The sequence below is a fragment of the Labeo rohita genome, chromosome 2, assembly GCF_022985175.1.
Source record: "Labeo rohita strain BAU-BD-2019 chromosome 2, IGBB_LRoh.1.0, whole genome shotgun sequence".
Taxonomy (NCBI): domain Eukaryota; kingdom Metazoa; phylum Chordata; class Actinopteri; order Cypriniformes; family Cyprinidae; genus Labeo; species Labeo rohita.
In genome coordinates this window covers 31,556,730-31,572,128 of record NC_066870.1, presented here as the reverse complement: position 1 = coordinate 31,572,128, position 15,399 = coordinate 31,556,730, and the positions used below count along the sequence as shown (strand labels likewise).

Here is a 15,399-nt window from a genome sequence, read left to right as displayed (position 1 = left end):
GCAAAAACAGATCTGATAAAGTGATTAAGCAACATTGTCCTTTCAGTTTTAGTTTGTTTGACAGATACTGTGCCAAAGCATAATGGCCCAAAACACAAATATAAAGACATTTTTATGTTAGAATAAGAAGTTTTAATATATTTTAAAAACTACACTTTTTGCCTAGAAGACCTATCGTTTCACATCGTCACGTAACCACGATGATATCGAGACAGTCTTGCTATCTTTTGCTATGATGTTGATAATACCGTTACATCCCTAGACAACACACAGCTTTTTACTTTACAAGACATTAGTTGATGGACTGGACTGGACTGGATGAATTACTTGTGGATTACTGTGATGTTTTTTTTTTTATCAGCTGTTTGAACTCTCATTTTGACTGGCGGCACCCATTCACTGCAAAGGTGAATCCATTGGTGGGCAAGTGATGCAATTCTAAACTTCAACGAATCTGTTCCGACAAAGAAACAAACTCATCTACAGCTTGAATGGCCTGAGGGTATGTACATTTTCAGCAAATTTTCATTTTATATCCTTTATAACCTCTTGCAGTTTAATTATTTTACTACTAATGCAATTGGGTTTTGCAGTTTTAACACTGTGTGGGCCACTAACCTTCCCTGTGTTCCTGCCAGGTCGTCGTTCACGTGGCGTGCTGTCCTCTCTTCCACTATCCGTCTCCCTCTCCCCAGCCTCCCCGTGCTGGCTGAGAGACTCAGTTTCAGACTGGACCTGTGATGGCGTCTCTGAATTCTGGTTCAGTGGAGACGAGGAGCGGGAGGGGGAATCCAAGAAGCGTTTTATGGCAGGGTGGTTCAGCACAGATGGGTCACTTTTAGAGGCCTGGAAGCAAATGTAATCAGTAATCAACTGTCTGGGCTTAAGAGTTAGGTGAACAAAGCAGCAAAAGAACTGGGGCCAATTGCTTAAAAGTAATCTGATCAGATTTTGGCCATCTTGAAAATGGGTTGTTCAAAAGACAATAAACTCCCAATCTGCTGCTTTTTAAAAGTTAGTGAGGTGGTTGTTAAATTTAGGTATTGGGTAGGATTAGGGATGTAGAATATGTTAATGCAAAATAAACACTTTATAAGTACTAATAAACAGACAATATGTTAATAATAAGCATGCTAATAAAACTACGTAAACTACATTGGCACAATCATCAAAGATGGACCAGTCAGAAGTAGCTACTTGTGTAAATGCAATGCAATACTATAATGCAAAACAGTGGCATTTTTTCCAGTCACCATGTCCCTTTAGGGGCTTTGTATAGCAGCAGTAATCCAGATTTAGAAATTTGAAAAAGTGTATATTTGGATCTGGGTGATCCAGTCCAATTTAGTTCAATTTGTACCAGCACAAAAGTAAAATGGGTTACCTGATCCTGGATAGCAAAACATGGGATTTCCAAATCCAGATCATTCGAATCCAGATTCAACTTTTTGAACAACTGACCCCTGGATGTTTGTTCATACAGGAAGCCTGTATTTTATAAAATGCAACAGTGTTTGCCCATTTTTTTTTTTTAGCTACATTGGTTCCAGAAGTATTTTTCCATTCATTCAAATCCCATAGAGACATTGAAAAAGCCTTTGTTTAGGAGTTATAAGTTATAAACCAAAGCAACCTATGACTAAGCTACAAGGTAAATCAAACCATTACAACCTTTTATTTAGAGCAAAAAATATTTGAAAACTGGACAAAATACAAAAGTACAAGAAAAAAGTACTTAACAACTTAACAAGGGAAAGAACTACTACACTCCCATAGAGCATTACAAATGATTTAATCAAATTAAATATAAATGATTAAAAAAAATGATATAATTTTAACTTTTAAATCAATAGTTTTAGAGAGAGAGAGAGAGAGAGAGAGAGAGAGAGAGAGAGATGTGCAGTGCGTCATGGGAGTGGTTAGATGATGAATTCTTCCAGTGTGATTTGGTGATTGGTGGAGATTTTTTTTGCAGAATTATGGGTAACAATTTTTATTCTGCTCTTTACCATGTTAAAATAATGTTGACTGATGACTTCTAACAAAGGCATATGCCACTGATTAACAACCTAATTGATCACAGAAGGCCTGTCTTTAACGATTTAAAGAGCTCAGACGCAAAAGCTTCTAAATCCATCTAACATATTTCTTTAAAATGAGCATTTCTTTCTGGCTACTTTGTATAGGTTTCTATGTAAGTACTGGTACTTTTGATTGGGCTGAGGCTGGAATTTAGGGAGTTTGAAGTAAAAGTATTTGATGGACATATACTATGTGTCAGGAGCATTCACTCACTATCATTATCTCCCTTTTGACCGAGATGCCTTTTAGCTGGTTTTGCATCTGAACTCTTCATTTATAAATGATCATTTAAAAACAATTCCCCTATGGAGAAAACAAATGGGATTTTTTACTTTTGAACCTCAACTGTTTTACTCGATTGACCAGTGGTTCTCAGTTGCAGTCCTTGCTTACCACTGCTCTGAACAGTATTGTGTGCATCTCTCACATTTGTTCTATTTGACCGTAAGTGCTCTGCGAAGTCAACATCACAGGATATTCCGTGATGATTCCAGTTCAAAGGGAGCATATATGTTCCACTCAAACTGCATTAAAGTGTGCAAGGTGTGAATTTAAATTGTATCTATTTACAGAGGTATAGTACATCACACTTCTAGTAAGTTTTATCCGTGTGTGAAGATGCTGCAGGCGGTGACATAGCACAAATCTGTGAATGAATGTTCAGAAGTGAAGTAAACTTCAAAAGACTTCCTGTGGTCAGGGAGTAGGGAGCAAAGAGCACTGTAGGGACCCTTGCAATCGGCTCAACACAGTTCATGCATGAAGCTCTCTTCTAACGAGCTGGTTATCTGAATCACACATGTTAAATAAGAGAGATATGCAAAATATGCAGAGCGGTGGTACGCGAGGACTGGAATTGAGAACCACTGCTATAGACAAAATGCATCTAATCCCTATATAGTGTTTTCACAATGTGTCATCAATCAGCCATATTGGCATTGAATGTAAACAATGTCACTGAACCGAACAAAACTCACATAGTTTGCTGATTATTGCTGCTGAAAATGTCAATTATTGTCATGTTTTGGACTGTACTAATCGGTCGGACTGGGAGAAACATTTGGAGTACTATAGTCTCACAAAAGTTATAACAAATCAAGGAGAAACAATATATAAATCTGTCTGAGGAACAAAAGGCATTTATGGTTGGCCAAACTGAACCACCATTTCCAGAGCAAGAATCTTAACAACATGTTTGTTCTTATCCTTTCCGGTCAGGCAGGTGAAATATTAGGCTAATATCTTAATTAATACTGCTCGTACGTATCTTTACCACCTATTAACTTTAGTTTGTCAAAATATTGCGCCCTTTTCTGCTTACTAGGTCCTTCTCTATATGATTTAGCTGCTTCCACACGTTTTTTTCCCATGGATTAGATAGCATATGTTAGCAAAACAACGTATTCAGTAGTACATTAACCGTGCAATCCAAGTAACTGACCAAATCGTGACATAAGTGCAAACCCTCTATAGACTAAATGCATCTAATCTTTACAGATTACCTCAGGGACTTTAGGCTGGCCAGCATTGGCATAGTAGTTTGCGACAATGCACGCTCTGAGCTTGTCCATCATTCTCCTGGCTTCATTCAGCCTCTGAGGGGAGAAAGGAAAACAGATAATAGTTTGAATTTTTATGTAGTGTATTAGAGCTTTAGGTGGTTATTTTGTCTCAAGTATGTTTAAGGCAGGATACTTTGACTTTTAAATTAAATGTTGACACTGTAACCATAATTGAACTTAAATACAGCTTCTTAGTTTTTGTTACACTGCTGATTAAATAGCACTCTTAGTTTTGAAATAAAGTGATTACTGGATAGACAATTACCTGCCCAATGACCTCGATCTCATGCTCTTTATTCTTCATCTCAAGAGAAAACTGATCCTTGATGATCGCCTCAATCTTCTGCACCGCAGCTTCTCGGGCTGTTAAAAACCAAACAAGCAGATTAAAAAACTTGTTTGATCTCTAGATCACTGTTAGGAACCTAGTCTTACCATTCTGCTCTGCCACTTTACTCCTCTTGTTTTCCTGCACTTGAGTGATGTCCTCATAGTCAGGATCTTTATCCTCTATTTTCCTTTTCACCCCAGACATGATCACTCATTGGCTGGACTGCAGACAAAGTATACAACATGTTACATAAACAACAACAAACTTACACAGGCACATATAGAGTCTCAAAACTTGTTAGCTGCTTACCTGTGCTAATAATGACTAAAAATGCGGTAGGCAGCTTGCTAGGTTTTGAGACACAGCCCTATTATACGAGCATACAAGTGTCATTGTATTTCACTGACAAATTGCTATTAGTTGTTGCGGAGGTTTATAAACAACCAAAAAAAACAGAAAGAAGACGCCGCTAATCTGACATACACACACATACACACACACTATGCTAAACAAAACAACAGCTTTTTAAGCAGTTATTGCAAAACTTTCACCACTGACACTTTTCTAAACTGTGCAAAATGTGACGTAAACACGCACAAAAGTGGTCGGTGTGTTTATTTACACGTTTAACCTACGCTGAATTTGCTGGTGAGGGGTTTAACGGTGAGGTGTTTAGCCGTTAGCTTCGGTAGGTCTCGCGCACACGATAGTCTCGCGCGGACACACGAACTCGTGCAGGGCGCGTTCCCGCTCAGGAAAGAGCGCAGCGAGCGCGCGGCCTACACTAGCTAGATCAGAGGGTTTTAAGCTAGGATCTAGAGACCCCCAGTGGGTCCGTGGAAATATTTAGAGGAAAACAGTGGAAATAAATAAATCTGACAGTACTTTAATGAATACGAAACAAAAGTAATGATGTAGCTTAATTGAAACTTATTTGTTTTTTGTTTTAAATTATTTTTTCACAGTATAAATCTTTATTTTAAATCTTAATTATTGGGTCTTTATTTAATAAACTCAATATTATATTAGATATTATTATTATTATAATTATTTATATATATATATATATATATATATATATTATATATTTTACCTCAGATTTCAGTAGTACAATAGTTTTAACACACACACATTACCTACCTGCTGCTTAACATCACACATTTAACTTTCAGTTCATCTTACGGATATGTCAGGAGCAAATAAACTCTTCTGTTTACATGTAGTCTCAATAGTGTATTTCTGACAAATACAGTCCGCCAGGAGACAGCGTATACTAAAAAAATTGGTGGAAATTTTGAACATAATTCACTGATTTAGGCCATTCTATACCCAAGCCTGACCAAAGGGTGGCGCTGAAAACCACATTTACAGAAACATCTCACCATAAGACTTAAAGAAGTTCACTTCCAGAGCAAAAATGTAAAAGATAATGTACTCACCCCTTATCATCCAAGATGTTCATTTCTTTCTTTCTTCAGTCATAAAGAAATTATGTTTTTTGAGGAAAACATTTCGGCATTTTTCTCCAAATAATGGACTGGTATGGTGCCCCGTTTTTGAACTTCCAAGATGCAGACATGAACATCTTGGAGGACAATATGTGACTCTTTGTTTTGGAAGTGGACTTCTCCTTTAAAGGAGAAGTTCATTTCCAGAACAAAAATTTACAGATAATGTACTCACCCCCTTGTCATTCAAATACTTATAAAAATGACCATGGCACGGTGGCAGGACTGTGGTTTAGTGATGGTAGATAGTTGTATGTTGTTGTAAATTTCAATAATATTTCTCATTTTAATTTAGTTTACCTTGATGTGCTATTAAAACTAAAACAAAAAATATATATATAGTCATATATTTAAAAAAAAATTACTATAAATGGAAAAAAAAATTAAAATTAAAACAGAAAATGAAACAATAAAAACTGATTCAAAATATTAATAAAATTTGTAATAATACCTAAATGTTACTAAATTAACACTGCTGTGTACCATGATTAAAAAGAAAAAAAAAAACATGTTAAGAAACATAATGTTTCTCATATTTTTCATACCATGTCCACTTTTAGGTATTTGCAGTTTCACATTTAACTCTCTTTACCTTTTGCTTGTCTCTTAAAATAACACCTAAGTTATCCATTCCAAGCAGCTCTATCTTTACACATCCATACGTCAACACTAAAGCCTTCATCACCTGAGGGGCTTTGCTCTTAACAATGAACAAGAAAATGCAAACATTACCAGGGGCGGACTGGGACAAAATTTCAGGCTGGGAAACCTCACATTCATCCAGGTCATCCCATACACCCACACGTAATTCTGAAACCACGGACAACAATATTTTTCTTCATTATCACATAAGAAAGATTAAAGCCCTAGGCTGGGGCCATGCAAAATAATTAAAGGTTATCTCTTGAACTTCCTTTCTAGTCTGTTCTCTTGTGTGTTCACGTTTTCCGGTAATTTTCTTGGACCTGACACTTTTTCATCAACACATCTCCACCTTGTTGCAAAACAGCCACCTCATTGTAATTTGTTCGCACATAGTATAGGCCTACATTTATGTTTGACAAAAAAATAAGTTATTACATTAGGACCATGTGTTATTGTTGTACACTGCCTACATGTCAAAATTAGTACAATAATAGCATCTTGAATATTTTATAGAAAAATCGTAAAACTGAACATGTTTTTGCATTATCATGGGTCATGTTTTGTCCTAAGGATAATTAACCATGGTATTATTAGGCCTATGGTAAAAGTATAGTAACCTTTTTTTGGCAGATTGATTACTGTCACGGTTCATGAAATCCACTGTGTTCTTCATGTCACGTTTACTTGTGTATGTTTGTGTGTTACATGTCTCCTTGTGTTTCTGGTCTTTGTCATTGTTCTGATTTGGGTTCTCCCTTTGTCTCCCCCCAGCTATTTGTCTGATTTGGTTTAGTCCTCATTATCTTCGCCACCTGCTCTCATTCAGCTGCTGCCTATTTACACACCCTATATATTCTCACTGAAATCTCTCCTGTTTGTCAGATGGTTGTTCTATGTTGTTGAGTGTGGTTTTCAGTGTCCGTTTGTCTGGAGTTTCCTGGTTGTTGTTCGTGCCTGTTGGTTCGTATCTGGATTTCGTCTTTGGATTATACTTCACTGGATTTTCACCATTCATCGCACCTCATCACTCTGGCCATCTTGTCCCTGCGTCACCGTCCGTCTGAGAGATCCATCCAGTTCATTCATCCCATTCATTCATCCTGTTCATTGTATTTTATATCGATCTCATCTGTTCAATAAACCGGTTTTACCTGCTATTGTTTCCATCTCATCCCTTCCATCACAGAACCATCTGACCCACCATGGAAGCAGCAGGTTCTCCTCCCCCCACGTGGGAGGAGATCATCCGGACTAATATCTCTCGGATGGACGCTCAAGAAAAGAGCATGAATGAGTCGGGATGGGCTATTCGTGCTCTTGTGGCGCAGGTGTCCGAGCTTACCCAAAAGGTCCATCTTCTTCAAGCTCCCGCTGCGCCAACCACACGCCAGCCCCACTCGTACCACCCAGTTTTGTCTCCCAGTCAGAGCCCCGATTACCAACTCCGGAGTTCTACAGTGGTGAGTCGAACTTCTGCCGAGCTTTTTTAACAAAGTGCTCCATGTACTTTTCTCTACAGCCCAGCCGGTTCCTCGAGGAGCGAAGCAAGGTGGGGTTCGTGCTCACCCTGTTGACTGGGAGAGCAGCACTGTGGGGAACTGCGGTGTGGGAGAACCAAGACCCTTGTTGTGCCTCGTTCCTGGCACTCTGCGAGGAGATGAAGAGGGTCTTTGATTTGCGACCGCGCGGGTCCTGGCGGATCTCCGACAGGGGGAGAGATCCCTTTCAGATTACTCCATTGAGTTCCGGACCCTGGCGGTGGAGTGCCAGTGGAACGAGGAGGCGCAGTGGGATATGTTCCTGCATGGGCTGGCTGATCGCGTCCAAGATGAGATCAACGGACTCATTGACCTGGCGCTGCGGGTAGACGCTCGACTCTCCCGAGCTGAACGGCGGAGGTTACCTGTTCGGCTTCCCCCTGGGGAGGGATCTACACCTCGAGCCAGCGGCGGAGACGCGGTCAGCCCCATCTTCGATCACGAGCCCATGCAGGTGGGACGAGCTCGGCTTTCCCGGGAGGAGAAGGAGAGGCGGAGATCCCAGGGCTTATGATTGTACTGTGGGGCGTCAGGGCACTCCGCCTACAACTGCCTGGTAAAAGGGCCAGCCCGGCAGTAAGTTTGAGGCTACTGTCGGGTGGGATCTCCGCTGAGAAGACCTCATCCACATCTACCTCCACGCTCCTTCCGGTAAGATTAAGATGGTCAGAACACCCACATGACTGTTTTGCACTTCTGGACTCTGGGGCTGAAGGTAATTTCATGGATCACGCTTTTGCACGTCGGACTCAAGTTCCCCTTCTCCCCCTTACACACACCATCGCTGTTCACGCACTCAATGGCCAAACCCTGCCCACCATATCATTCACCACCAAACCCATTACACTCACCGTATCTGGCAATCATACTGAGAACATTTCATTCTACATTTTGGACTCCCCCCTTGCACCCATTGTTTTAGGACACCCTTGGCTCACCGAACACAACCCCCGGATTAACTGGCAGCAAAAAACTATATCGGAGTGGAGCAATAAGTGTTATGAGTCTTGTCTTGTGTCTGTTTGTCCGTCTGTCTCTGCTTCTGTGTTTCAGGAGAAGGCAGTGGATTTGTGTAACGTGCCCACGGAGTATCTAGACCTGAAGGAGGTGTTCAGTAAGTCTCGGGCTGCTTCTCTCCCTCCACATCGTCCCTATGACTGTGCCATAGAGTTACTGCCAGGTACGTCTCCGCCCAAGGGCAAATTATATTCACTCTCAGTTCCAGAGAGAGAGGCTATGGAGAAATACATTTCTGATTCTCTAGCAGCGGGGTTCATTCGACCCTCCTCTTCTCCAGCGGGAGCGGGGTTCTTTTTTGTGGGGAAGAAGGACGGTTCTCTGCGACCTTGTATTGACTACCGGGGGTTGAATAATATTACGGTAAAGAATACTTATCCTTTGCCGTTGATATCTTCAGCCTTCGAGAGGTTGCAGGGAGCGTCGGTCTTCACAAAACTGGATTAAGAAATGCTTATCATTTGGTCCGCATCAGGAGGGGAGATGAATGGAAGACTGCCTTTAACACCCCTAGGGGGCACTTTGAATATTTGGTCATGCCCTTCGGTTTGTCCAACTCCCCAGGGGTCTTCCAGGCACTCGTCAACGACGTGCTGCGAGATATGGTCGATCGATTCATATATGTTTACCTGGATGACATATTGATTTTTTCCTCATCTTTCCAGGAGCATGTGCAGCACGTTCGACAAGTGCTTCAGGGGCTGCTAGAGAATGGGCTTTTTGTCAAGGCGGAGAAATGCGATTTTCATGCACAGTCTGTTCCTTTCTTAGGGTACATTGTGTCGGCTGAGGGGATGCGTATGGATCCTGAAAAGGTTAAGGCTGTGGTGGATTGGCCAAGTCCAGATTCCCGTAAGGCCCTACAGAGGTTTCTGGGGTTCGCCAATTTCTACCGGCGTTTTATTCGCAATTTCAGTAGCCTCTCCTCTGACTGCCTTGACCTCCCCCAGAACTACGTTCAGGTGGTCAGACGCAGCTGAGGCTGCGTTTGCCAAACTAAAGGGCCGCTTCGTTTCAGCCCCCATCCTAGTCACCCCTGATCCATCACGTCAGTTTGTGGTGGAGGTCGATGCGTCAGAGGTGGGGGTAGGTGCAGTGCTATCCCAACGCTCCTCGACAGACGACAGAATGCATCCCTGCGCGTTTTTTTTTTTCTCATCGTTTGTCCCCTGCCGAAAGTAACTATGATATTGGCAATCGAGAGTTGTTGGCAGTCAAGTTAGCATTGGAAGAATGGCGTCACTGGTTAGAAAGTACCTTTTATCGTATGGACCGATCATAAGAATTTGGAGTACATCAGAACTGCTAAAAGATTGAACTCTAGGCAGGCTCGGTGGGCACTTTTTTTCGGACGTTTTGATTTTACCCTCTCGTACCGCCCGGATTCCAAAAACATCAAACCCGATTCATTGTCTCGTATTTTTGACCGTTCCGATCGCCCGTCTACTCCCGAGTGCATTTTTCCGGAGACACTAATTCTCTCCACACTCACATGGGAGGTCAAATCGAAGGTTAAAACAGCCTTACAAGGGGTAACGCCTCCGGTCGGTTGCCCACCGAATCGTTTATTTGTGCCAGAGGAATTACGGTCCGAAGTTATTCAGTGGGGGCATTGTTCCAATGTGGCTTGTCATCCAGGAGTCAGTCGCACTGCTCATTTGGTCAAGCAACGATTTTGGTGGCCACTTATGGCTCGCGATGTTCGCAGTTTTGTTTTGGCTTGCTCAGTTTGTGCCACTGGTAAGACTTCTAACAGACCCCCGGATGGGCTCCTTCAACCGCTGCCGATCCCTTCGAGACCCTGGTCCCATATCGCTCTAGATTTTGTTACCGCCCTCCCACCCTCCCAGGGTAACACGGTAGTTTTGACCGTGGTGGACCGGTTCTCGAAGGCGGTCCATTTTATTCCCTTGCCCAAATTACCTTCAGCCAAGGAGACAGCATTGACAGTCGTTGACCACGTCTTTCGGTTACATGGCCTCCCGACGGACGTGGTCTCCGACAGAGGACCCCAGTTTGTGTCCAAATTTTGGCGGGAGTTTTGTAAATTACTGGGTGCGACTGTTAGTCTGTCCTCTGGGTTTCATCCTCAGAGCAATGGTCAAACTGAGAGAGCCAACCAGGATTTGGAGAGAACGTTGCGATGTCTGGTCTCCAAGAATCCTTCCTCATGGAGCCAACAACTATCGATGGTGGAGTACGCCCACAATTCATTGCCAGTATCATCTACGGGCCTGTCTCCGTTTAAAGGTAGTATAGGTTACCAGCTACCAATTTTTCCTAGTCTGGAATCCGAAGTTGCGGTTCCCTCCGCTCACGCATTTGTCCAGAGGTGTCATCGCACTTGGACTAGAGCCCGTGAGACTCTACTCCAAGTGGGAGCGCGCACCAAGGCCAAAGCCGATCGCCACCGGTCTAGGCCTCCCGTATATGTCGTTGGTTCCAAAGTGTGGCTTCCTACTAAGAACATTCCTCTGCGATCCGTGTCTAATAAGCTTGCTCCCAAATTCATTGGCCCGTTCTCTGTCACCAAGATCATTAGTCCGGTGGCAGTCCGCCTCAAACTTCCTCCAGTGTACAGGAGAATTCATTCCGTGTTCCACGTATCCAAAATTAAACCCGTGTTTTTTGCTCGTATTAATCCGCCAGCCCCGGTTCCCCCACCGCCGCGACTCGTAGAAGGGGAACCCACATATTCGGTTAATCGCATTCTGGACTCTAGGCGGAGGGGACGCGGATTCCAGTACTTGGTGGACTGGGAAGGTTACGGTCCGGAGGAGAGAAGTTGGGTACCTGCTAGAGACATTCTGGATCACTCCCTTATTGATGATTACAATCGACAGGTTAAGGGAGTCTGGGAACGCCAGGAGGCGTTCCTAGGAGAGGGGGTACTGTCACGGTTCATGAAATCCACTGTGTTCTTCATGTCACGTTTACTTGTGTATGTCTGTGTGTTACATGTCTCCTTGTGTTTCTGGTCTTTGTCATTGTTCTGATTTGGGTTCTCCCTTTGTCTCCCCCCAGCTATTTGTCTGATTTGGTTTAGTCCTCATTATCTTCGCCACCTGCTCTCATTATCCTCAACAGCTGCTGCCTATTTACAAACCCTATATATTCTCACTGAAATCTCTCCTGTTTGTCAGATGGTTGTTCAATGTTGTTGAGTGTGGTTTTCAGTGTCCGTTTGTCTGGAGTTTCCTGGTCGTTGTCCGTGCCCGTTGGTTCGTATCTGGATTTCGTCTTTGGATTATACTTCACTGGATTTTCACCATTCATCGCACCTCATCACTCTGGCCATCTTGTCCCTGCGTCACCGTCCGTCTGAGAGATCCATCCAGTTCATTCATCCCATTCATTCATCCTGTTCATTGTATTTTATATCGATCTCATCTGTTCAATAAACCGGTTTTACCTGCTATTGTTTCCATCTCATCGCTTCCGTCACAGATTACCATTTGTATAACCAGAGTTTTACTACAAATACCATGGTGAAACTGTATAGTGTTACAAAACCATTGTTTGTTTCTGGTTACCATGGATTAACTATAGTAACCATGTCTTTTGGTTTTACTTTTAGTAGAACCATGGTTAATTTTCATAAGGGTTGCGTTGTTGTCTGTCTTAGCTCTCGCTAAACCTGTTTTGAAGCAATGTGAATATATTTGTTTGCAAAATTCATACTGTTTACAATAGTAATTATGTCCTTGTGTTAATTTTGCAGTAATTGACCGCTACTGCTAACATTTGCTAGTAGTTTAATGCTTAACTAAGTAAACAAAGACAAAACTATAGTAGTCTTTTTAAAGATGTAACTGACCTGCACTTGAAGTCCTGAACAGGACAATTTTGCATCTCTGCTCCACCTGGGCGCTTCCACTCCATGGACCCCTTGTCCAAGCCTGTGATGACGTGTTTCAACGGTCATCATCGTCATAAATCCTTTAAAGTTTTTTATATTTTGATTTTTACAAATATGTATGTACATTTATAACGCTATAATATGTATTATATGACCTTTTCATCAAGTTACAAAAAAAATAGTTAACACTATGTGAGGGTGCCGCGTCTATGGGAGCGACGTTAAATTTGACATTGAACTGCAGGCGTCTGAGAGTGCAGGTGTCTGACAATGCAGGTGCATGTCTGCAGCCAGACCCTATTGAAATTGGCTGCCAGGCCACCGGGAATTCTCCTGGTGCTCCCGATGGCCAGTCCACCCCAGGACTTCACATTTTCATGCTTGTCGCTTCTTATCTCGTTTTTCCATTTATTAAGGAAACTCGTAAGTGAGATTAATTTGTTATGCCAGAGTAAGCAGTTTCATTTAGCTGAAATCAGATTTTACCAACAGTGGTGGGAAACCTTAAGAGGACTCCGAACGGTCTTTCTTTCCTGTTCTGCCTTTCGTTCCTGTTAAAGAAAATAAGGTTTTAGAGGTCGGCTTTAAAAAGAAGAGTTCAGATGAAAACCAGCTAAATCTATCTGACGTCTTTCTTTAAAAAATGCATTTTTATCAGGCTCAGATGTATAGGTTTCTATGTAAGTACCCCACTGATTGGGCCGAGGCTGGTGTTTTAGTGAGTTTGAAGTAAAGGTATTTGATGGATATATAATATGTGTCGAGAGCATTCACTCAGCATCATTATCCCATTTTTGACCGAGATGGCTTTTAGCTGGTTTTGGTTAGAGAATAACCTGATTAAAAAAAAAAAACTCTGAACCTCAGACAAGACAAAAATTATTTAAAAAATGTAAAAATAAAAATGATCATAAAACAAATAATATAAACTACATTTTGTTTTTGAATATGAAGATTCACTAAATGTTAAATGCCTAATGCAACCAATTCATCAAGGCAAATACATTATTGTGTTCAGCAAATTTTCATTTTTCTTTGGTAGCCGTACGTGTTAATAGGACACTTAAAATATACTGTCTTTGTTACTGTAATATATAAATCATCTTTTAAAGCAAATATACACTGCAGCTCAAGTGTTTGGGATCAGTAAGATTTTAAATGTTTTTTTAAGAAGTTTCTTAAGCTCATCATCAAGGTTGTATATATCTGATCAAAAATACAGAAAAAAATGTAATTTTATGAAATATTTTTGCCATTTAAAATAACAGTTTTCTGTTTTAATTTACTTTAAAATATAATGTATTCCTGTGAAGCAAAGCTGAATTTTCAGCATCATTACTCCAGTCTTCAGTGTCACATGATCCTTCAGAAATCATTCTAATATGTTGATTTATAATCAATGTTGGAAACAGTTGTGCTGCTTAATATTTATTGGGATTTGTGATACTTTTTCATGATTCTTAGATAAATAAAAAGTTGAAAAAAACAGAAATTTTGTGTTACAATATGAAATATTGTGTTACAAAAGCAGCTCTGTCTTTACACATCCACATGTCAACATTAAAGCCTTCATCACCTGAGGGGCTTTGCTCTTAACAATGAACAAGAAAAAGGTGAACATAACAGGAATTCACATTTCATGCTTGTCGCGTCTTATCTCATATTTTCATTCTTTAAGGAACCTTGTCATTCAATTGAATTTGTCATGCCAGAAAAAACAATTTCTTTTAGCTGGAATCATTGGCGGAAAACCTTGAGGAGTTAAAAAGGTCTTTCTTTCCTGTTCTGCCTTTTGTTGCTGGTTAAAGAAAGCCAGGTTTTAGAGGTCGGCTTCAAAAAGGAGTCAACAGAATACCGATTTTTAAAATATATTATTTTGGATAATATTTGAGTGTGTCTTCAGGAACAAATAACACTATAGTGCTCTCCAATCTGTTGAAAGATTTTTGCAATATTTATATACATTCTGCAGATTTCCCTTCAAGATTAGCACAGAAAATGCAAAAAGTCTGGGCCAAGGCATGACCTGAAACATGTTTACATGTGCAGGGCAAATTGTTTGGACTTAACATAAAAGTCTTGACCAAAAATGGTCATGACTCCAGTGCTAACAAATTTAACAAATACCAGGTGTTAACTGGGTAAGATACCATGAGCTATTGGTCCACAAATAACCTGATTTAAAAAAAAAACCTAAAAAACTTCTAAACCTCAAATGCCTAATTTAACCAATTCATCAAGGCAAATACATATGTGTTCAGCAAATATTAATTTTTCTTTGGTAGCCATACGTGTTAATAGGACACTTAAAATATATCTTTGTTTCTGCATATATAAATCATCTTTCAAAGCAAATATACACTGCAGCTCAAATGTTTGGGATCGGTAAGATTTTAAATGTTTTTTTAAAATTTCTTATCAAGGCTGTATATATTTGATCACAAATACAGAAAAAAATGAATTTTTAGAAATATTTTTGCAATTTAAAATAACAGTTTTCTGTTTTAATATACCTTTATTTATTTATTTATTTTTTAAAAAATTTTTCCTGTGAAGCAAAGCTGAATTTTCAGCATCATTACTAGAGTCTTCAGTGTCATATGATCCTTCAGAAATGTTGGAAACAGTCGTGCTGCTTAATATTTATTGGGACCTGTGATACTTTTTCAGAATTCTTTAATAAATGAAAAGTTAAAAAGAACAGTGTTTGTTCAAAATAGAAATTTTGTGTTACAATATGAAATATTGTGTTGCAAAAATAGCTCTGTCTTTACACATCCACATGTCAACATTAAAGCCTTCATCACCTGAAGGGCTTTGCTCTTAACAATGAACAAGAAAATGCGAACATTACAGG

At 40.5% G+C, this 15,399-nt stretch overlaps 1 protein-coding gene across 4 annotated transcripts in view; it reads right to left on the bottom strand.

Moving 5' to 3' along the window:
- Positions 1-5,199, bottom strand: part of yeats2 (YEATS domain containing 2) — a 44,090-nt gene extending 38,891 nt beyond the window's left edge. For 2 of the 4 annotated variants that reach the window (XM_051129031.1, XM_051129057.1), the window contains exons 1-5: positions 4,611-4,716; positions 4,080-4,197; positions 3,910-4,007; positions 3,585-3,677; positions 619-846 (exon numbers count right to left, since the gene is read on the bottom strand). In XM_051129031.1, the coding sequence (XP_050984988.1) occupies positions 619-846; positions 3,585-3,677; positions 3,910-4,007; positions 4,080-4,179 (519 nt within the window). In that variant the 5' untranslated portion in view covers positions 4,180-4,197; positions 4,611-4,716. Of the gene's footprint in view, positions 1-618; positions 847-3,584; positions 3,678-3,909; positions 4,008-4,079; positions 4,198-4,284; positions 4,343-4,610; positions 4,736-5,115 lie in introns of those variants that run through there. The other 2 variants (XM_051129038.1, XM_051129046.1) reach the window with 2 other exon arrangements.
- Positions 5,200-15,399: the final 10,200 nt, after the last annotated feature.